The 24,761-nt window shown below is 42.6% G+C and overlaps 1 protein-coding gene across 1 annotated transcript in view; it reads left to right on the forward strand.

Annotated features, from left to right (window-relative positions):
• The window catches only part of LOC127660027 (fibroblast growth factor receptor-like 1), a 59,632-nt gene that overhangs the window by 25,038 nt on the left and 9,833 nt on the right, over positions 1-24,761 (forward strand). Inside the window, exon 3 of the mRNA XM_052150077.1 lies at positions 3,828-4,100. Coding sequence (XP_052006037.1) covers positions 3,866-4,100 — 235 coding nt within the window. The 5' untranslated portion in view covers positions 3,828-3,865. The remainder of the gene's footprint in view (positions 1-3,827; positions 4,101-24,761) is intronic.

Raw genomic sequence — 24,761 nt, forward strand, 5'->3', positions numbered from 1 at the left:
GGCGGGAACAGGATAATCATATGACTAGACAAGGAAGTGAACAAATTTCAAAATGAAGGACCTGAAGACATGAACAGGACTAACTTTTCAAAATAAAAGACACAAAAACAGGAACCAACAGAATAAGCATGACATATCCCATTCTCTAAGGGGTGGCTCCCAACGCCCCAACACATGAACAAAAACAGAATAAACATGACATAAGTCCACTGTTCTGGGGTGGGGGTGTCTTGAGGCGTAGGACGTGGCGAGATAGGGCGTGGGGCATGGGATCAAGGCGGAGTCTGGGGGGAGGGGGGGTGAGAGGCTCAAGGGGCGGAGCCAAGGTGGAGTCGTAGGGATGGAGGTGAGCCTGGACCGTGGAGCAGAGGCGGGCCTGGACCGTGGCACAGAGTCGGGCCTGGAACGTGGCACAGAGGCGGGCCTGGACAGTGGAGCAGAGGCGGGCCTGGACCGATGATTATGGCATGGAGCAGACTGTGGTTTGGCTGTGACATGGCATGGAGCAAGCTGAGGCATGGTGGTGACATGGCCTGGAGCTGACTCTGGCATGGCTGTGACATGGCATGGAGCAAGCTGAGGCATGGTGGTGACATGGCCTGGAGCTGACTCTGGCGTGGCTGTGACATGGCCTGGAGCTGACTCTGGCGTGGCTGTGACATGGCCTGGAGCTAATTCTGGCGTGGCAGTGACATGGCCTGGAGCTTTTTTTTTATAAATAAAACATTGACATGAGTAACAAGTTAACAAGACCACCAATGAAAATACAAGACTGAAAACAATATAACAAGACAATGAAACATGAACCAATAACAAGTCAAGACTAATAAACAAAGGAACCAATGAGAAAAAACACATGAAACATGGCGGGAACAGGATAATCATATGACTAGACAAGGAAGTGAACAAATTTCAAAATGAAGGACCTGAAGACATGAACAGGACTAACTTTTCAAAGTAAAAGACACAAAAACAGTAACCAACAGAATAAGCATGACATATCCCATTCTCTAAGGGGTGGCTCCCAACGCCCCAACACATGAACAAAAACAGAATAAACATGACATAAGTCCACTGTTCTGGGGTGGGGGTGTCTTGAGGCGTAGGACGTGGCGAGATAGGGCGTGGGGCATGGGATCAAGGCGGAGTCTGGGGGGGGGGGGTGAGAGGCTCAAGGGGCGGAGCCAAGGTGGAGTCGTAGGGATGGAGGTGAGCCTGGACCGTGGAGCAGAGGCGGGCCTGGACCGTGGCACAGAGTCGGGCCTGGAACGTGGCACAGAGGCGGGCCTGGACAGTGGAGCAGAGGCGGGCCTGGACCGATGATTATGGCATGGAGCAGACTGTGGTTTGGCTGTGACATGGCATGGAGCAAGCTGAGGCATGGTGGTGACATGGCCTGGAGCTGACTCTGGCATGGCTGTGACATGGCATGGAGCAAGCTGAGGCATAGTGGTGACATGACCTGGAGCTGACTCTGGCGTGGCTGTGACATGGCCTGGAGCTGACTCTGGCGTGGCTGTGACATGGCCTGGAGCTAATTCTGGCGTGGCAGTGACATGGCCTGGAGCTTTTTTTTTGTAATTAATGTTTCATGGTTCCACTTCTGAAATGTTTCCCTCACATATGAATTCATCACATCCTATTTAAAAAAGTATAGTTCATATAAAGTGAATTAACAACTTGAAATTTCAATTTCAAGCAATGGGCTTCATTAACGAGGCGATCACAAAACGAGCCAGACACCTTCCTGCAATGGTAAAAGAACACCATCAAAATGTTGCTTCTTTTTGGCATTAAAAAGTCACATTAAAAGTGATAAATGTCACGACGTGAAAAAAGTCATAACCGTCGTGAATTCAGGGGCACAGAACTATCTGAAAAGTGGCTTCTGATTAGGCTTATCACCCAATGTCATGTAGATGCTGGCTATTGTGTAATACAGGGGTCGGCAACCTATGGCACATGTGCCAGCATTGGCATGCGGAGGGGTAATCATTGGCATGTCCGCAACACCAAGAGAAGAGTAGACTATATTTATATAAATTCTGCACCTGCATTCCAATCTACATCTTGATGTAATCCTTCCTCATGATTACTCAGTGTGTTTTCATCAGCTGAATGGGAAGCTAAACACTATTAAAGTGTGATGAGACTAGCAGCACTTCTCTTTCGATTAATTGCACGAGTAAATGCACCCGCTTCTTTTCGCTTTTTGACATGGCACTCCATGTCAAAAGATTGCCGATCCCTGGTGTAATATCTTGTTGAGTCCAATTTGTGTATTATACTGTATAATTTAGTGCCTTGCAGATATATCTTTCTGGATAGAATGTTTCATATTTCAGCTTTGAAGTATTTTAATGTTACACTATAAAAATGACAATATATTTTTCTTTCAGTTGATGAAAAACTGCCGTGTCTGCAACACTGGATAATGAGTCTTAAAGCCAAGGCGTCTTACAATTTCTTCGCGCGTTGGCCATATATATGAAATATTATGTATGATTTCCAGAGATAAGTGTCGAGACGAATACAGAAAGTTAGGTGGAGCATCCCAATTAATACGTTCTATGCCACAGTTTAAAATAGGCTGGCTTTATAGCAAGTGCTATGTCGGTAGCCAAGTGAGCAGCAATACAGCAGACCCAAAATTAAGGGGAAATTATTTAATTATTTTATTAATCAGCTATTATTGTATGTTGAGAAAGAAAACGAAAAACATTCATATAACGTGATATTATTACCTTACCTCTGTACCTTCTGTTGGCAGTGGCACTGGTCGACCGTTGAAATTTAAAATGTCCTCGCGAGACCAATTTGAACCCAACTGGGTGCGTTATTATAGAAACAACTCAATAAACGTTAGGAATAACCCAACAGAACGACCCAATATGTTTAACCCAGTTATTGGGTAAAATATATAACCTAATGTTTTTTGGATGTGTATCTGGACACTAAACCAAACTTTAAAATATAATAAATTCACTAGATAGCAATAGTAGAAAATATTAAACCAAGCGGAATCTGTTAACAAATGATGCTTGACCTTTTCACAAAGCCAACTTACCAGTTAAGTTGGCTAACTTACCCCCAGCCAACTGGTGTCAACTTGATTTTTAGTGGATATGCAGGTGTCCTAGCAAAGTAACCACAGGTGTTGTTCATCACATTAACTATGGATATGCTTTGTTCGACAACCAGACTTTGAACAGTGTTTTTACGTTTACTTTTATATTGACATTTAGTTATTTAGTAGATGCTTTATCAAGATATTTGTCATCAAAGTCAACAATATCTGCAGTATTGAACTGCCAGTAGGGGTGGGCGATATAGCGGTAGACATGATAAACCAGTAGACATTTGCCAACCGGTAAACATTTTGGATTATTTTCTCTTTCACAGTAATGCAAAATTGCACATAACATGCTTTGTTTTGTGTTAATGTCTTTTATTTTGGAAGTTTATTTCCTGTTTTATAGTCATGTGTTCCATGTCATGTTATTTCCTGTTTCATGTCATGTGGTCCCTGGTCATGTGATTTCATGTTTCCCTCTTGTGTGCTTGTGCTATATTACTTTAAAATAAATGTTACTTGCTTTGATATTTTGTTATATAGCAATCATATATTTTAAGTGTGACTTAAGTATCTAATTAAGTGTTTTGGAGAAACTATATAGAGAGGTATTGTCCATCAAAGCAGAGACCAGGCAAAAGCGTTTGCATTAATTATGGTACATTTTGGATTATGTCCAATTGTTATGTGGTCAGTTATTGTTATGTAAATTGTGCAGATGCTCTACTGTTACTTACATGGTTTTTCTCTCCAGGTCCTCCATGGGTGAGTCGTCATGTGGAGGAAAGACAGATGGCGACACTTGGCAACACTGTGCGACTGCCTTGCCCTGTGGAGGGTGACCCCCCTCCTCTGGTGCTGTGGGTGAAGGATGGGCGTAATGTGAACCCAGGCTGGACCCGCTACAAGGTTCTGAAGCAGAGCCTGAAGATCAAAGAAGTGGAACTGGAGGATGCCGGCTTGTACATCTGCCGCATCACCAATGGATTTGGCAGCCTCGCCCTCAACTTCACACTCATTGTAATTGGTAAGGACTGCCTCCCACGATTCAACATGCACCACAGCCCTTTATATATCAGTTATTTATACTTTTGCACACTCAGAGCATGTGTAGCCCACATCAGTCATCCAGGCTTAATCAAAGCCTGCACCGTTCCGCACGCACTAGAATTTGAGGTAGCCGTTAAATCTGTTACTTCCCCGGCTAAACAGATGGCATCTATGCATTTAAAACAGCAACAAACTGAAGCATAAGCTTTCAGCTGCAATCCAAAAGGAGCAGGGGCAATTTCAGGCACAGCAAGTCAGACGGACTCATGTAAAACTGGTGCCGAATCATGTTTGACAAAACTGGCATGGCACAGTCCTTTAAAGCATGCTTGATTTCCTGTATGCAACCTTAAATGAGAAAGCACAAGAGAGCATTGTACTGATGGCAATTTATAACTTGTTAGCATTTGTGAGAACATATGGCACTGATGCCATCTTGTATTATCAAATCTACAGAACAAAGGATGGCTTCATGTCTTCCGTCACACAATACCTGCAGTAGTTTATGTAAGCTGTAATTTAATACAACGTTCCTCCTTTTACCTGGGTAATGGAGGCTTTTTTTTTCACCAGGACCTGACAGGCAAGGATATTAATACACACCTCCCTAATGAAAGGAGAAAGAGAATGAGGTATGAAGTAGGGAGTATGTGGCACAATGCGTCACAAACAACTGACAAGTTAATTAGCATGGTTGACTAATTTATCTAGATTTTTTCAAATATTACATTTTAGATTTTTATATTTTTAGTGGTGATGCTCTAAAGGAATAGTTTACTCAAAATCCATCATAATTTACCACCTACATGACATTTCAAACTAATATGTCTTTTTTTATGTGGAACACAAAAGGAAACTGATTTAATGAAAATGATGGTCCAACTTTTTCTTACAATGCAGTTAATAGTGACTCACTATAAAGCTTTTAAAATGTTGTTTATAGTGGTAAATAACACACGATCTAGTGTGAATATGCAAGCCACTGTAAACAAGCTTCTGTCATAACACTCATGAATGCACAACGGATGTCTTTTCTCTTTTTTCAGATTTTCATAAAAAGAATTACTTATATTTCAGGTTATTTCTCAACCAAAACCTACTGTATGTCTCCTGGAGACTTGGAATATGAGGTACTTTTTGTGGTACTTTTTTCATACAAGTTGCTTTGACTACTTTTATGATTCTTTCTGCTCTTTTTTTAAGCTTTAAAATGAGTCAGTATGAACTGCTATTATACTGAAAAGAAGGATTGTGATATTCATAAACAAATGCAAATTTTGGGGGGTAAACTGTTACTTTAATAAACATGACAGCATGCTGTGCTTTAGCCGTTAAACATTTTGCACAGTAAAACCCTTGGAAAAACTGTGTCTTTAAATGTATCACTTTTCAAGCACTGCTGCAACAGCCATACGCATTTAGATGGATGTTTTCGGCTGATGCATCTCGCACTGTTTTTCAGTGTCAACATTGCTATTTGCGATGTTGTGTCACATTGAAAGTGGTCCAACTTTTAGAAATGTCTTGAAACTCCTACAATCTGTTCCATTCTGCTCTGTCTAGCTGTTTTATAATGCAATACCATGTCTTATGTAAATGGCACAAAAAACATGTTCAATCAAGATCAGGTAAACCCGAAACGAGCATAGTTATACAGGGCTTTCTTAACATCAACTTGTCTACCAGTCATTCAGGCAACCTGAACATCCCTAGAATGGAGGCATAAAGTTGTAGTGAGGCTGGTTGGAGCAATGGGGAAATATTGTTGGTTGAGCTGCTGTATGGAACATGTGGTTCTCTAGATGACTGTTGAGGGACTATGGGGCAGGCATTTCCAGCCAAAATGTTCTGCATGGGGAAAAGAGACGGAGACAACCTGCCGCCTTCTCTGCCATAAATCTGTGCCGGTCCAGTGTTGAGAGGATAGGAGGACCCAGAAGCCTTCAGCTCTTCCTCTACGGCTCACCACACTGGGGAGGTGATCGAGGCAGCGAGTGTGGGGATGCAAAGGCAGTGATTATTCCGCTGAGTGAGGCAGCTGCTTAATTGACCAGCAGGCCAGTGTGTTCAAACTCCCTACCCTTGATGTCTTTGCTCTGGGCCTCCTGTATGGGGAGTGATGGTGGCGTGCTGTTTTCCTGTTTCGTCCCTAAGAGCACTTTGGAAGTCAGAGTTATGGTGCGTTGACTCCCTTTGGAATACACTCAGAGTTTACTGAAATCATTAACTGTAATGACCATCAGCCACAGAACTAAAGGCCCATCAGACCCACCTATTGCAGTGCTTGAGTGTTTAAAGCGGTGGCTTTTGTTGGGGATAATGGCTCTATTAGTTATTTTGAGAGTGGTTAAGCTGCTCCATTGTTTAGAGTTAACTAGGTGTCTTTCAAGCAATATATTTAAGACTAATTATATTTAAAATATATATTTTTCTATCATAGTAATTTGTCAATCTTTGAATGGTAAAACACACATGAAGAGAACCCCTTTCCATATACAGTAAGTCAAGTAATTTTTATTTTTATAGCGCTTTTCAAAACACACACAATTTCAAAGCAGATTTTCAGAAAATTAGGCTTCAACAGAAAAATCTGTTATATAATAATGTCTTCGAGTCATACTAGTATGGTTTAAAAAAAGCACAGCTTAAGACAACTGTTACAAGGAACACAAAACTCCGTAAGATGTTTGTTAAAGGAGAAAAATAACCAGTTCCCCTCTGGCTAAATAGCATGAATATAATGCCAATATTAGATATTTATGTGTAGTAAAAGTCAAGATTTGAAATGATTAAACTAAGTAAATGTTAAGTGTATTTTTAAACAAAAATATATTGTATTAACTGTAAGATTAATGACTAAAGTCTTAGAATTTACATTCTTAATTAATTGTGGAAGTGCAAACAGATGCATCATCTATTGTTATTTGGCTGATGAAGGCTGCAATTAATTTATTATAAACATATTACATTTTATGAATGCAGTCCATCCTTTGACCAAGGTGATGCAGGCAGAGGTCAGTAAGGTGCACTGTGGTTTGACTGTAAGCTTGTGGCAGATTAATTTCCTGTAGAGTCCATCTTAAGTCCAAGTTTCAGGCAGTGTCCAGTGAAGTATCCCAGCCTGACGGATGGTGCTGGCATCAGTTCATCCTCTGTGAAGTCCATCGTAGTAGACTGAAGGGATATCTGGCTGGCACAGGCTGCAGTTAGTTTTCATCCCTCAGCAACATGTTGTAGTGGGAGTCGGACATCAAGCAGGACCAGAGCTGGATCTAACAGGCTCTGGTAACCTCAGTATATGTATCCCAAGGTTAAGACAGGGAAAAAACAGGATTAAAGAATATAAGATGTTTTTCTGGTTCTGGCAGACCTAACTAATACAGCATAACTATGAGTTGATAGATACATTTGGTGTATGCCTGACTGAAAAGATGAGTCTTTAGTCTAGACTTAAACAGAGAGAGTGTGTCTAAGTCCTGAACCATCTTCGCAAGTCTATTCCATAGTTTAGGAGCCAAATAGGAAAAGGATCTACCTCCTTTTGTGGATTTTGATATTCTAGGTATTATTAACATGCCAAAATTTTGTGATCTTAGTGAATGGGATGGAATATAGCGTGATAGAAGGTCACATAAGTATTGTGGAGCTAGACCATTCAAGGCTTTTTAAGTAGTTAGAAGTATTTTAAAATGAATATGCAATTTAACAGGTAGCCAATGTAGCGACGCTAAGATTGGGCTGATAAGATCATATTTATTGGTACTAGTCTGCACTCTAGCTTCTGCATTTTGAACTAACTGAAGTTTATTTATGGAACCGCATTATGGATTGCATTACAATAATCTAGTCTTGAGGTCATGAATGCATGAATTCGTTTTTCTGCGTTAGAAACAGAGAGTATGTGTTTTATCAATATTTCGGAGATGGAATAATGCTGTTCTACAAACATTGGAAATGTGGTTTTCAAAGGACCGATTGCGATCAAATACAACACATAAGTTCATAGCTGTAGAAGACAACGTGACAGTACATCCATCGAGAGTCAAATTATATTTTAGCATCTTATTTTTAGAGGTTTCTGGTCCAATAATTAGTACCTTGGAATTGAGTAGAAGGAAATTTCCAGCCATCCAATATTTAATATCATTGATACACTCTGCTAACTTGTAGAATTGTGAAATTTCATAGTGTTTTGAGGAAATTTAAAGTTGGGTATCATCAGCATATACAGTATAAGGAAAAAAGGCGAGGCCCTAAAACTGATCCCTGTGGCACTCCATACTTAACTTTAGTTTGATCTGACAATTCCTCATTTACACAGACAATGTGGTAGTGGTTGGATAAATAGGACCTAAACCAAGCTAATGTCTGTCCACAAATGGAACCAACATAATTCTCAAGCCTATCCAAGAGAATTTCATGATCAATGATGTCAAAAGGCAGCACTAAGATCTAAAAGCACTAGAAGAGATATGCAGTCATGATCAGAATATATGATCAAGTCATTTGTAACTCTAATAAGTGCAGTCTCTGTAATATGATGGGGCCAAATTCCTGAATGAAATTCTTCATATATACCATTTTGTTTTTAAATTAACATACTTGGGAGGATACTTTTCTAGTAAGTTCGGTATAAATGGGAGAAGAAAGTGTAATATATAAATGGGATGTTTATATTTTATGTTATATACACATCCCATTTTCTTTCTTCCATTTTATTTTTACTTCCATTTGTTTGTGCCAAACGGACTTGGTTGAGTATTTCTGTAACTGCTGATCTCCTAAAGGAGATTTTAAAACTGAGGAGTTTACTCGTAATGGTGCCAAACACAAAAAGCATGCAGTGATTGGCAGTTTTTTGGATGAAAAAGCCTTGTTGATGAGAGAGGTCAACAGAGAATGGCCAGACTGGTTCAAGCTGACAGAAAGGCTACGGTAACTCAGACAACCACTCTGTACAATTGTAGTGAGCAGAATAGCATCTCAGAATGCACAACACATTGAACATTGAGGCGGATGGGCTAAAACAGCAGAATACCACGTTGGACACTTTATTAGGACCAAAGTGTTTCTAATAAATTGAGTGTGTATTTAAATAATAAAACTTATTAGATATTTTTTGCTGTATAGGTTATTTTGAGTACATATCATTTTAAATGACGCTCTGTGAAAGTACTAATAATATAATAATTTGTTACAAAATACATTATTATAGGTTTTGGCAGCTCAACTTTACATTACAACTTTGAAAGTATGAATTGCAAATAACCCATAACAGGTGGTCTTTTCACAGATCCCCTTGTGAAACAGCCACTTAATGTAGATTAATACACACCAAAAACACAACAGGGGAGCTCCAGCCATGGCTGGTTGAATCAGCAGAGAGGAATTATATGATATTCAATAGCACCTGTTGTAATTAGAGCGGTTCTAAATGGAATCAGGAGTTCCACTTACGGCAAGCATGGGCAGAACTGTGCCCTCATATGCCATTTTAATGAGTGCATGCAACCTATCCCTAGATATTTGCATGAAAATGTGTGATTTTAAATTATTGTTGATGGTTTACCCCTATCAAATTCGGCTGCTTATAGCTTAGTATAATCATTTGGCAATAAACCTGGATTTGAGGTAATGGCTATAATTTAAGCCTTCAGCTTTTCCTTCAACCACAGTCTTAGAAAATTCTTTGTGCCTTGCACATGCATAAATAGAAACATTTTTTTTTTAAGAAACCATGTCTGCATTTGTACATGAGAACAGCAACAGAAAAACTAGTTTTAAATATAGACAGAGATAAGTGCAGTTTTACAACTTCATGGCATTTTAACAGGATCATTAACTTGCTCTGCGCTTTTGCATTCTGGCACGGGAAACTCTGGGAATTCATGTTTGTAAGAATGGAGAATCAGGCTTTGTCACGGTAAAGGTGCTTATTCACCAAAATATGTTATAGATGTTATAAAATGAATGGTTCACCATTATTCTGCATTGACCAATCTCACCATTCACTGATGTGATGTGTCGCCTACACTAAGCAGTCAAATCAGTCTCCGGGTCATAAACATCCAAACTTCAAAATTTCCCACAGCACCTGGGCCTCTCTCTGCATCCCCACTCCCCCTTTTCCTCTGGTGGTCCCAGAGTCTGCTGCGACCCTGCACCCCTACTGATTTAAAGAGTACCACACAGTGCCAGCATTGTTTTCTCCCTGCACTATTTTGCAGGATTCCTGTGCGTTCACACAAACAGGGATCTCAAACGTTATCCTCAACTATATTGTCTATATTGTGAAAAAGTTTACATGAATGCAGGACCAGCCTATCATTTACACTTATGCATTTGTCAGACATCATTTTCCAAAGTGATTTACAATGTATTCATGATATACATTTTATCAGTGCATACATTCCCTGGGAATCGAACCCATGGCCCTGGCATTGAGAGCAACATGGTCCACCAGTTGAAATACAGGAACACAGCAGAAAACTTCAAAGAACTAATCTCCAGTTTGTTTTTAACACTAGCAGACTCTACACTCAATAAGGGGCAGTTCAGACCAAATGTGTTCCTGAGCTAAAAAAAAAAGCAAGATACAGCACAATGAATCTAATGGAACGCAGATGTTTTGAGAATCAGTTTTAAAAGTTATTTTTAACTTATTGTAGCATCTAGAAAACACAGCGCTACTGCGCAAGATGCTTAAATTGTATAGATAGAGAAACAATTGAAAAACAGCACAGATGGAGGCAAAAACATGCTAGACTGATGTAGAAACTTCCTCTCTGTTGGCATTGGCTCCCTTTTGTCTGAACATTACACTCACCTATATTGTAGCAGCCTGTGCTGTGCAAGGACACAGTGGGGGAGACTGTGGCTTCAAGTCAGACTGTGGTTTGGGCTGCTGTTTTATAAGGGGGCTGGTGGAGGGCTTACAGCTGTGGCCTTTTGTTCTTTGTTTGCATGCCGTGGGTTACATGTGTTGCAGTTTAGCCAGTGTCCTTCACACCTAAATGGATAATTGTATCAAAATTACACTCGTAAGCCAAAGCAACTCACTGTAGGTGGGATAGGATTGGGGTGGTAGTTTGGGACAATGTATAGACACAGATGAGCCAAAACAATATGACCACACATAGGTGAAGCAAACAACATTGATCATTTCCTAACAAAGCCACATGTCAAGGTCTGGATAGATTAGACGGTAATTGAACAATCAGTTCTATGTTGAATGCAGAAGAAATGGGCAGGAATAAAGACCTGAACAACTTTGACAAGGGCTAAATTATTATGGCGAGACAACTGGGTTAGAGCATCTTTGAATCGGCAGGACTTGTGTGATGCTCCCGGTCAGCAGTGATGATTAACTACTGACAGTGGTCCGTGGAGGGACAAACCAAAAACCGATGACAGAGCGTTGAGCGCTCAAGGCTCGTCTATGTGCAAGGTAAACGAATGCTATCCTTTCTGGTCCGAACTGAGAGAAGGTCTACTGTGGTACAAGTCACATACAATTTTAATGATGGTTACGGGAGGAATATGTCACAACACACAGTGTATCACACCCTGTTGCTTATGGGATTGCATAGACACAGATCGTTCAGAGTGCCCATGATGACCCCTGTCCACTGTCTAAAGCACCTACAATGAGCACACGAGCAACGGAACTAGACCTTGGAGCAGTGGAAGAAGGTCGCCTGGTCCAATGAGTCGTGTTTTCTTATACATCACGTGGACGGCCGTGTACGTGAGCGCTGTTTACCTGGGAAAACACATCTGGTGTTTTCACTAGTAATGGCACCAGGATCACTGTGGGAAGACAGCAAGCCAGTGAAGGGAGTGTGATGCTCTGAGTAATGTTCTGCTGGAAAACCCTGTGTCCGCCCATTCATGTGGATGTCAATTTGACACGCGCCAACTACCTAAATATCGTTGCAGACCAGGTACTCCTGGTAATGTTATTTCCTGATGGCAGTGGTCTCTGTCAGCAGAATAATGCACCCTGCCACACTGCATACTTTGTTTGGGAATGGTTTGAGGAACATGATGAAGAGTTAAAATTTTGCCCTGGTCTCCAGATTTCCCGGATCTCAATCCGATTGAGCATCTGTGGGATGTGCTGGACCAACAAGTCCGATCCACGGCAGCTCCACCTCGCAACTTACGGGACTTGAAGGATCTGCTGCTAACATCTTGGTGCCAGATTCAACAGGACACATTCAGGGGTCTTGTAGGGCAGTGTTTCCCAACCACTGTGAAAGATTGTCAGGTGTGCCATGGAAAATGTTCAAATTCCACAAAATAAATAAATGCATGAAAAATAATAATAATTTCAGGGATCCAAACCTTTCGGAGAAATTTGCCATTTTGAAACCATAATCGGTCACTTTTGTGATTGTGAAGAGCAATGATTAATGTGCAAATGTGACTGATATTTATACGCGTTAAGGGTCTTTCACATGACTTGCAGAATACATTGAAGTCTATGAAGTGACGCAACTTTACAACAAAGTCTTTGAAAGTACTAAGCAACAATAAAATTAAAATTCACTAAGACCTAAACATAAATTAGTCTTTTATTACTTTCTGCTATCAAAACAACTGCAAGCTTTTTTCTCTCTTCCAAATACATGTTTTCAATGTTTATTGTGCACATCTCCTGCTTTATTACATGGTAAACTAGTAAAATCGCCCCTCTGTGACCCTTTCTGCAACTCTTATCATATGGAGGGCAATGTGGTGCTTGACGCTGGGTTCAGACTGCCATGAGAAGTCGTCTGTCCGAGGCAAAGATGCAAAATCTAATGACAATTGCCTCAGTATCAGTCTCCCTTGATGCGTTTCATCACGCACAGACGAGAACCGATCGATGCGGACCAGCAGGAAGGTTTGAGTTTTCGATTGAGTTATGTTCAGTTAATTTTTTTTATTTTAATCGTATTTGTTTTTGTAATGTTGCGTTGTTCATATTTTAGTGGTCTCTTTTATTACCGCTCCAAGGTAATAATAGATCATGACAGAATTTTTACGACCCTGTCCTTCAAAATGACGGAAAATGAGAAAGTCTAACGCAAGCACTGTATATTACTTTTTTGTTGTTGTTTTTTTTGTTTTGCATAGCCGAATTTCAAACATAAACACACTACTAAGATGGACAGAACACATGGACAAGTTCTTGAAAAGGAAAAATATTGACGATGGTTAGCCTATGTGGGATAGTGGTTTGCCTTAGAATAGTTTCGTTGTAAAAAGTGTGCCTTGGCAGAAAATAGGTTAGGAAACACTGTTGTAGGGTCCATGCCTCAGCGGGCCTGCACTCTTTGGCAGCACTCGGAAGACTAACAGCATATTATAGGCAGGTGGTCATAATAGATTGACTCATCAGTGTATATACACCGATCAGCCACAACATTAAAACCACCTGCCTAATATTGTGTAGGTCCCCCTCGTGCTGCCAAAACAGTGCTATCCCGCATCTCAGAATAGCATTTTGAGATGCTATTCTTCTCACCACTTTGATTAAAGCTTCTCTCCTATTTAAACAGACCAAGGGGGGAGAACCATGAACTATTAGTATGCAGAGCTGAAAAAAAAGACTCAAACAGTAGAGTATATTTATTTGTCTGATGTCTTACACATCACAAGAACTGTCATGAGCACTGAAAAATGCTTTTAAAGCCTCACTTTGATCATGTCTGCGTCACTTTGACACTGATGTAATTTGTGATTCTGATTACTTGTAATGTGACTCTGAGCTTCACGACACAGTAAGAGCATTTAATTTCTTTCATTGTAGGGAAATAAGCTCAGGCAAGTTCAAAGTACAAACACACATGGACATAAATTAATTCTTGCTTGGGAGTACCAGAAGGAAAGACATAGTTAAGTAAAAGGGAAAGATGAAAGGATGCTTGTTGGAATTGAAACCAGTCTAGAATCACTTGAAATTAAGCTGAACAGAGAGACACGTACGAGAGTTTGCAATTGCACATAGGAGTGAGTTCAGGCAGGGAAGTGAGAAGCATTACAGAGGAACAGCAGTATGTAACTTCCACAGCAGAGAAACAGAAAATAACAGATGAGGTAATTAAGCAAGACAAAGATAGAAAAGTGGAAATTGTCACTCATTTACTCCAGTGAGTGTTTCTCAGTTTGGGTTTATCAACTCGATCGCTTCATTCACAGTATGTAATGAAACTGGGTGGACACTGCAGAGCTGTTTGTTGTGCATTGTAGGCCACAATTCACTGATTGGTGGATGGTTTACCTTCAGGGTCATGGGTAGTGTAGTTATTCACCAGAAACTCTGCTATTAAACACAATTGTTTTTTTTTAATTAAGTTAAATCTGTTAAATTTGACACCAAGTTCTATAGAGCTCAACAGTCTGGTTCCAGAAATAAAAATCCCATAATTTTTTTCCATAGACTAATTGATTTTAAGCAATAACCAAGAACCATTAAAGACAGACCTGCCCTGAGCTCCAAACTTGTTCATCGATGGGATATGCTTCCGTTGAAAGCAGGCAGAAGGCATCAGAGACAACGCCCACAGACACATTTTTGTTTGTTTCTTACGGAGTCTGGTGCTGTAACAGAGACTGGTGAGATATTCAGAGGGAAGGAGCAGTTTTTGCATACCTTTTCATGAAAAATTGCTTGCAGCACCTCTAAGACAGATTTTAACTATTTATTTGTAACCAATATACACCTACCCCAACATATCCTTCCTAGAGTAAACATCTAGGTTACTGTTGTAACCTCCATTCCCTGATGGAGGGAACAAGACGTTGTGTCGAGTGAAGCGACACTAGGGGACTTTCTTGAAGGCCTCGGTTACCTCTGAACTTGAGAATAGGCCAATGAAAATTTGGCAGACAGAATTTGAATGTCCCTCCCCAGGACATACAGGTATAAAGGGAGGGAATCATGCCTCTGTACATTCAGGTTTTGCACTGAGGAGCCGAGAATAAGGACCCAACATCTCATTCCCTCCATCAGGGAACGGAGGTTACAACAGTAACCTAGATGTTCCCCATCTGTCGCTCACTTAGACGTTGTGTTGAGTGAAGCGACACTAGGGGTCCCTATTCAATCACGCCATGTGCTGAACCATGTACATGCACTGCTGATGCAGGTGCGGGCAGGCAGTTGAGCAACAGGCTGCGTCAGACTGCACGTATCCTTCCCCAATGCCCCATAAAATCATCCTAAACTTTTTAGGTTCCCGGTACCCCGGGAAATAAGCGGGGTAGGATTATTTCCCCCCGTAGGGGGGAAATAAGCCACGTGCCAAGCATGGGAGCAGGCCGTGTCAGCCACGCCTTTTCTCTCTCTATGTTTCTCGCATAGATTTAAAGAGCCTGGGGCCATCTTAACGCTATCACACTCATTGGGGAAGGCTTTCTTTTCCAACTCCTATTCTTTCAGGGGGAAAAGACCCAGCGGAGACCACCACCTGCCCAGGCTGGGGGGAGGTAAAGAGTGTCGAAATATGTCACATGGGTTTTCAGTCCACATGTGGAAATGGTGCAGTGGTAGATCCTACCTGCTGAGATGGAGGAGTTGCTACAAACCAGGCAACTGGACCGTACCACGGAAAATACACACAGGGATTAATCCACAAGGGCCCATCCTCTGGAGCACCTATTCCAGTACAGAGTAATTTTAGGCCAGTGCGATAGGCCAGTGTGATGGCATCAACGGCCAGAGGGAAAGCTTCTGTTTGGAGACAGCATTCCCTTTCTGCTGTCCACCAAAGCAGACAAAGAGTTGCTCAGAACATCTAAAGCTCTGTGTGCGGTCCACATAGGTACACAAAGCACACACCGGACACAGAAACGAAAAGGGTCTGCCTCCTCCCGGAGCAGCTTTGCTTGCAGGTTCACTACCTGGTCCCTGAAGGGGGTCGCATGAACCTTGGGCATGTAGCCCTACATATGTATGTATGTACAATATACATACAATATGGCAGCTACATAGACCTTCATGGTGGAGGGGGACAGCCTTCCCTCCAACCTCTCTTGCAGAAACAAGAGCACTGAACCGGCTGCGCATCTCTGCGGGTCTTCAGATCGGGAAGAACACCAATTTTTATGAACAAGTTAGGGCGTAAAGTTGCCTAGTAGAGGGAGCTCTGTCTTGCTTCATCGTGTCTACGACAGCAGGTGGTAGGCCTCTTAGATCTTCTGCATACAGTCCAGGGGCCAGACATGGAGGTTCCAGAGGTCTGGGCGCGTATGTCAGCGAGTGCTCTGTACCTGAGAAAGGAGGTCCTTCCTCAGGGGAATTCACTAGGGAGGGGCTATTGTGAGGAGCATGACATCCTAGAACCAAGTCCTTGTGGGCCAGTAGGGGGCCACCAGAGTGACTTGTCACTCGTCCTCCCTGGCCTTTCACAGCACCCGTGCAAGTAGGCTCACTGGGTAAATGTGTACTTGTGCAGCCCCTGGGGCCAGCTGTGTGCCAGTGCGTCTGTCCCGAGGGGAGCCTCTGCTAGGGAGTTCCAGAGTGGGCAGTGGGAGGTCTCTTGGGAAGCGAACAGGTCTACCTGTGCTTTGCCAAATCAGCTGGACCGCCTGGTGGTGGAGCCTCCACTCTCCGCTGAGTGTGCCCTGTCACGACAGCACGTCTGCTGCCGTGTTGAGATTGCCTGGGATATGAGTTCTACCTGAGTCGCTGCTGGCTCCAAAGGAGGAGATGGTGACCGAGTTGCGACATATGATGAGAGCGCACGCCGCCATGCACGTTATCGTGGTGGTGCTGTCTGAGTGAATCCAGACGTGCTTTCCCCAAAATAGCGGAGGAGCCGGCGGCTGCGTGCCCGTTGCACATGGCGCCTCAACCTTGTTTGGAGGTGTCTGAGGTGACCAGATACCTCAGACACCTCCAAACAAGGTTGAGGTGTCTGAGGTGACCAGAACACATCAGGACACCTGCTGTAGGGGAACTCCTGTCCACAGAAAACAGAGGTCTGTCTAAGGGTTGGATGTCTGGCAGCAGAAAGAGGTGATGAAAACACAGTATTTGCTGCGACATCATGCCCATCTCGGGACTCGAGTCTAAAGCCAGTGCTGAAGCGGTCTCATATGCATCAATCCGAGGGGCACGGCCACCGCTGAGGATGTCATATGCCCCAGGAGCATCTGGAATTGCCGCAATGGAACCGCTGTGCCTTGTCTGAGCAAACATAGGCAGTTCAGCACTGGCTGTGTGCGCTCGTTTGTGAGGCACGCTGTCATTGAGACTGAGTCTACCTCCATGCTGAGAAAAGAGATTATCTGAACCGGGGAGAGCTTGCTCTTTTCCTTGTCGACCTGAAGCCCTAGACGGCTGAGGTGCCTGAGTGCCTGTTCCCTGTGAGTGCACAGAGACTCTTGAGAGTGAGCTAGAATCAGCCAGTCATTGAGGAAGTCGAGTACACAGATGCCCACTTCCTTTAGCGGGGCAAGGGCGGCCTCTGCAACCTTTGTGAAGTCGCAAGGGGACAGGGACGTGCCGAAGGGGAGGACCTGGTACTAGTGCGTCAGGCCATCAGACGTGAGCCGTAAGAAGGGTCTGTGCCGAGGCAAGGTGAGACGTGAAAGTACGTATGCTTCAGGTCTGCCGCTGCGAACCAATCTAGATGCTGGAAACACGTTTGAATAAATTTCCACGTGAGCCCTGAACGGGAGTCTGTGTGAGGCTTGGTTCAAAACTTGCAGGTCTAAGATTGGCCACCACACACCGCTTGTCTTGGGTACGATAAAGCGAGGGCCGTATAACCCTGGCTTCATCTCGGCTGGAGGGATGGCTCTATCGCACCCCTGTGGGGTGAGTGCCGGGCGAACTAATTCGCGTTGGCGAGTCGGATGGCCCCGGCCCAAAAGTGCAACGAGTTGGAAGCATAAGAGTCCAATCTCCAAACAGGGGACACTAAGGGGATGATCACATATGATATTCCTGGTGGGGCTTGGCAGCGGGGGGGAGCAGGTGAGGAGGAGGTCCTATGGAGGTGTCCTCTAGCTTCGTCAGAACTGGCCTGCCAGGAGTCTACATTCGAGGGCGTGGTGGCGAGGGGTCCACGTCCATGGTGCCGTGACTGTAGGTGCTTTGAGCCAGACCGCCATGAGAACGGCTTGTGGGGGCTCTGGTTAGGTGACCAAAGGAGTGAGGGAACCACTCTCTTTTTACTTGCAATGGGTGTACCGTGGCCCGGGTGGGGTGCGGCAAGAGGTTTCTCTTTCGGCCCTCCACCGGGGATGGAGTGGCCCAGATACCAACTCCGTATGACCATCTCGCTCCTTGTTTTTTTCATCTCAGGAATGCTTGGGAGCCTTCTGGGTCCCGGTAGTGGTTCGTGAGATGGGGGCATCAGCTTCCTGCGTGGAGCTCTACGCTGGGGCTGAGAGCTGGGCCCAGGTTGAAGCAGAACTGCCTGTTGTTTAGAAGCCACAGGGGCACGCCCTCGGCGAACAGACTGAGCACGACTCATGCTAGAATGGCGGCAAGGCATGATGTGGGAGATGGCCTCCGTCTGCTTCCTCACTGCCGAAGACTGCTGGGCAGAGTCTTCAACGGTGTCGCCGAATAAGCCAAACTAGGAGATGGGGGCATTGAGAAAGAAGGCTTAGTCGGGGTCCCACATCTCCACCAGGTTCAGCCACAGATGTCGTTCCTGGACCACGAGTGTGGGCATTGCCCGTCCCAGTGCTGGCCCTGTGACCTACGTGGCCTGGGGGGTGTGATTGGTCATTGAGCGCAGTTCATGCACAACATCAGGAACAGGACTACCCAAGTGCAGATCTTTAAGTGCCTTGGCCTGGTGGATTTGCAGGGGGGCCATGGCATGCTGGCGGAGACCGCTTGGGGCTGCTCCACCGTCGAGGGTAGTGAGAGCAGAGGAGCGAGGAAGATGGTTTTGGGCAGTAAAACGTGCCCTCTACAGCTTCGTCAGCTCGTCATGCACCTCCGGGAAGAAAGGAACACGGGGATTGGTGTGTGGTTGTGAGCGCCGCCATGACCCGAGGAACTAATATTCTAGCCGTGAGGGGTGAGGAGGGGGAAGGAGGTAGGAGTACAGCCCTGTGCTCACAGCGGCCCGGGCAAGCATAGACATCTGCGCATCAGGCTCAGACCGGACGAGCAGACCCAAAAGTGGCAGCCCAGTCGAGTCATCAGCATCAAACGCCGCTGTGACATTCTCCGATGCAGCGGCGAAATCATCATCCAGCTCGCGGGGTCCTAGGGTGTAAACAGACTGGCCATAATTCGAGCCGCTCTCACCTCGAGCCCGAACGGAAGCAAACAAGCTTGCTGGGGACGGGTGGTTTGTGGGGATTTACCCAGCAAAACCGAGCCCGCTGCACTCCCCAAATCGCCTTCATCACTGGTAGGAAGGAGGCGCGGCGTGGGGGGCGGCTGAAGTGGCTTTCTCTCAGAGGAAAGAAAGCCGCGACCGCAACGTTGCCATGGTTATGTTCTCACATTAAGAACATGAAACATTCATAAAATTCTGCCTGCGTGTGATCGCAGCCCAGACACGCGAGGCAGCTCTTATTACCGTCAGAATCAGAGAAATATCTGCTGCATCCAGGAACTACACAAAGACGTTCTAAAAAGATGTTCAATGCCCATATGTATACTCTTTTAGACAAAATATACTCTTTTACTCTTTAAGGTAATGCTGTCAAAGTGCCCAGGGGCCAAGCTGCACTGCCGTGCAGAGAAGAGAAAGCCGCTGATATGCGCCATAGATCCAACAGCAATGCTCTAAAGAGGTGAGTGGAACAGTGGTGATCTCAGCTCGCTGATCGCACAACTGCTCGGCTCCGAAGAAGAAATCTGATTGTACAGAGGCATGATTCCCTCCCTTTTTACCATATGTCCAGGGGAGGGTCGTGAAAATTCTGTCTACCAAATTTTCATTGTCCTTTTCTTAAGTTCGGAGGTAACCGAGGCCTTCAAGAAAGTCCGCTAGTGTACTCCTAAAGTACACAATGTCGAAGTTAGTGACAGATGGGAAACAATAATTCGTGTAATTGAACTTTTGATTTAAAAAGGCTACATCCACACTAATACATTTTCTTTTGAAAATGCATTGATGTGCTACATTTACACTGAAAACTGAGATTTTCAAAAACACTCTCTAGTACTGCATACTTTGAAATTTTCAAAAGGAAACTTGTGGATTATTGTGGATGTGGGCATCCCCATGTGAACAACATCCTTCTATAATTAATTATATTTAATAATTAACTTATTTAGATCATAATTTTAGATTACCAATTAGCACTTTCACACCTACATCAAAATATGGCATTCAGTAAATTCTATTTTCTTTACATAGCTCCCTGTTTTCCCTACTATGTGCTATTCAAGCCAGAACTTAATTGCATCATGGTTTTGGTTTCATGGAGTACAACTGAGCCTTCTTTCAGCTGCAGGGAGTGCAAAGGTTTTCATTAAACTAAAAGGATGCAAATTACCCACCTTCATCAGGGTGCCACATTAAAGGGCCTTTCATCGACCTCATTAGAGGGGCCAAAGGCTGGGTCTGACCCTATTGCAGGATGCTTCAGGCCCACTTCACTCATAACAGGGAAGAAAAGAATCGTCATACGACTGTTGCTGCACACCACTTATGGCTCTATAAAAGATACAAGGCGACTTCTAATTACCGTCTTTCCTTGCTTTGAATTTACCAACACACTCTTATTTGCCTCTCAGACTTAAATCAGCACTCATAAGGATATGCCAAATATATAGATGAAAATTAGGTGTGTGTAAAGCTGGTAAAAATATTTTTTTTCTTATTGAGATAAATATCAAATCATGTTTTCTAAGAGTACGGGAGCTTACCTACATTACCCATCTGATTGTTTGTTTGTTTTTTGTTTGTTTTTGGCAGGATATGTGCTAGTTTGATCTATTCTTTTATTTTCCCCTCTTCTCTTTCAACGTTTTCATAAATATTTTGAGCACAAAAAAATATAAAAGATTGGAAGGACTCAAAGGACCGGGAAGTTTTTGAAAGTTGACCTTTTACTACCTGGAACTTAAGCCAAAATGTACCAGTTCACCTTTTTCTTAGTACTATAAACCTACTGTGGCAAACGGCATTGGCACTGTTTTCCTTTGATTTACTGGAACATGCATGGTTTCAGTTAGTGACAGATTATTACCTCGAAAATACAGCAGTTCTCTCAGCCAAAAGAACTCAGCAATGTTTCTCTATGATCATCGATTTTATTAAGCCTACATCTTTGATAGATGATAGGTAATAAGACCTTTTTTCCTTTTGTGTTTCTTTTATTTAGATGTTCCCCTCATCGATGAAAATCACTGAAAATAATTTTCCATGCATGGGGAACTCTATATAACAGAACTACTGGAATGTATGTAGTGCACATGTATGAATGGAAAATTTGTCTTTTTGAAGGCGCTGCTTTCAAGTTCGTCCCAGTTGGAAAAAATAATATGTGAGCCTTATTAACACTGAGTCCACATGAAGATCATTTGTAAGGTGAGCTGCTGGGCTGGCTGCCTTTGGATCTCTCTGGACCAAACCCACCTTCTCTGGGCAACACTTCCCCCTCATGCCCCTCTCTGAGAATATCCTTATGGGGCTGCAGAAGAGGTAAAAGGGACCCTGTCCTTTGCTTTAGAGCTGTATAGCCATTTTCCTCTCCCACACCTAAGCCAGGACTTAAAGTGCTTGGGATAGAGGATCTCTTTAATTTTCAATATGTTACTTAATACTTTCAAGGCTAATATAGCCAATATCAATACCAATAATGACACCTACACTCACTGAGAACATTTTTAGGAACACTATGGTCCTAATAAAGACACCTCAAGGTTCGATGTGTTGTGCATTCTGAGATGCTGTTCTGATGACTACAATTGTACAGCATGGTTATTTGTACCGTAGCATTTCTGTCAGACTCAAACCAGTCTGGCCATTCTCCGTTGACCTCTCTCATCAACAATGCATTTCCATCCACAGAACTGCCAATCACTCATTTCAGCCAGGAGGTCCAAGGACTCCAACACTCAACTCAAGGATAATCAACATTTCAACATCATATATAAAGATGTTGAAAATGTCTTTAGTAGGACAAAGATTAATAAAAGCCATGGACATGATTTGTGGGCGTGTGATCAAAACATGTACAAGAGAGCCGAGTCACATATTCCAATATATTTTTTATAAATCCCTGCAGACGCAACATGTACCAAAAATTTGGAAGGATGTGGTAGTGGTCCCAGTTCCAAAATGCAGTAGTTCTAAAACTGTAAATGAATTTAGACCTGTCGCTGTCACTTCAATTTTAATGAAAAATTGTGAAAAATTGATAAGGCCACATATTTTAAGGATAACTGAACATGCATTGGATCCCATGCAATTTGCCTACAGGCCACGCAGGGGTGTAGAAGATGCCACACTCACTCTGCTTCATTTGCTCCTCAAACATCTTGAGGGAAGTGGGTCCCATGCACAAATTCTTTTTATCGATTTTTCATCTGCTTTTAATACAGTTCAACCATATATTTTAGCCAACCGTATTATTGAGCAATTTGATTTTTGTCCTAATCTTGTTGGATGGATTTTGGATTTTTTAACAAACAGGACACAGAGAGTAAAGGTGAATGGAGCTCTGTCTGGTCAGCTTTGCTCTTCTACAGTTTCTCCATAGGGGTGTGTTCTTTCACCCCTTCTGTTCATTTTATATACAAACATGTGTCAGAGCAAATATGTAAATAGGACCATTATTAAATACGCGGACGACTCCGTCATAGTAAGTCTGCTCCATAAAAATTATAGAGGCCATGGTCCAATAATTGAAGACCTTGTCCAATGGTGTGAGGAGTCGCACCTTCAATTTAACATATCCAAAAAGAAGGATATGTACATTGATTTTGGAAAAACTCCAGGATATGAGGCTATAACTATAAATGGTCAACTAGTGGATCAAGTACAATCCTATAGATACCTAGGGACAATTATTGACTCTAAATTAAATTTTCAGGAGAATTGTGAGGCTGGATGTAAAAAAGGACTACATCGTCTATACTGTTTGAGAAAATTGTACCATTTTAAAATAGACATACTATGATGACGTTATTTTATCATGCTTTTATTGAAACCATCATATCTTTCTCCCTAGTTGCATGGTTTGGTTGTGTCTCAGTTAAGCTCAAGAATCGCCTAAACCAAATTGTAAAATGGTCAAGTAAGCTGACTGGGGAGCCCCAGCTGCACCCCGCATCCCTGTATGCTAAACAGTTACAGTGGCTAGCTATGGCTATCAAAAAAGATAGCCTACATCCTCTGAATAGGGAATTCCAGTATCTCCCCTCTGGACGGAGGCTAAAAGTTCCTGGTTACAGAACCACAAGATTTAAAAACTGTTTTGTACCAGCGGCAATCACTCTGTTAATCAAACGGTAAAATTATTTGCACAAAATGCATAAGCAATCTGGTCATGTACTGTTTTCTGTTCCTCCTTTCTTTTTGTTACTACCTGTTTTTATATGTTTTAATGTTTTGTATGTTGCATGCTATGTTGTGGTCAACAAAGTTGTAAGGATGTCCTGTCTCTCAGACTGTAAAACTAGTTTACCTACGGGTACCAATAAAGTAACCTACCTACCTGGATGTTTTTCTGTTTTTGGCAACATTCTGAGTAAACTCTAAAGACTGTTGTGTGTGAAAATCTCAGGAGATCAGCAGTTACAGTAATAGTCAAACCAGCCCATCTGGCACCAACAATCATGCCACGGTTGAAATGACTGAGATCACATTTTGTCCCCATTCTGATGGTTGATGTGAAGATAAACTGACAGCTTCTGACCGGTATCTGCATTATTTTATGCATTCCACTGCTGCCACATGATTGGCTGATTAAACAATCGCATGAATAAGTAGGTATGCAGGTGTTCCTAATAAAGTGCTCAGTGAGTGTATGTTCCCAGAATATGAAAATATTTTAATATTTCTGACAATAAAATGGATCATTATAACCATTTAATATTTGATAGTCTTAATTTTTAACATGTAATTGGCACAAATTGCAAATTATCACATTTTTTTATCATTTAACACTTATAGAATATAATCAATGTTTTCACAAACCCAATGCAAAGTCATATTTAGCGTCGTCATTATTTAATATGAAGTGTCTCGGTTTTATGTTCCTCTGAAGGAGTGCTGTCTGACTGCCTTTGTCTTTTACTATTTCTGTGCAGTAAAATGAGCAGAATGAAAAATAGCTCCTATACTACACAACTATTTACAAAGACTTCATTTTTAACAATAATAATGTTTTATTTTTATAGCTTCTTTCTTATGGGCCGTTTAAACCTAACCCGTTCTTGCGCTATAAAATCTAGAGACATTGTCACAATTATAACAGAGCACATGTGTCTTGACACATTATTTAAAAATTTGATGTACTTTTTTACCTGACAGGGTGTGTTGAAAAAACATGTTCCTGCATGAGATTCTAAAAAAAAAAACAGCTGGATCTGTGCAACGGTCAAAGATGTCTGTTTAGCGCAAGTTTACAAAAACAAAAGAAAAAGAACACAGAGAGACTCAAAAACGCATTCATGTGAATGGATACATTTCCCAACATGATCATGCATGAAGTTGGCATG

Source organism: Xyrauchen texanus, chromosome 19 (genome assembly GCF_025860055.1).
Source record: "Xyrauchen texanus isolate HMW12.3.18 chromosome 19, RBS_HiC_50CHRs, whole genome shotgun sequence".
In the NCBI taxonomy this organism is placed as follows: domain Eukaryota; kingdom Metazoa; phylum Chordata; class Actinopteri; order Cypriniformes; family Catostomidae; genus Xyrauchen; species Xyrauchen texanus.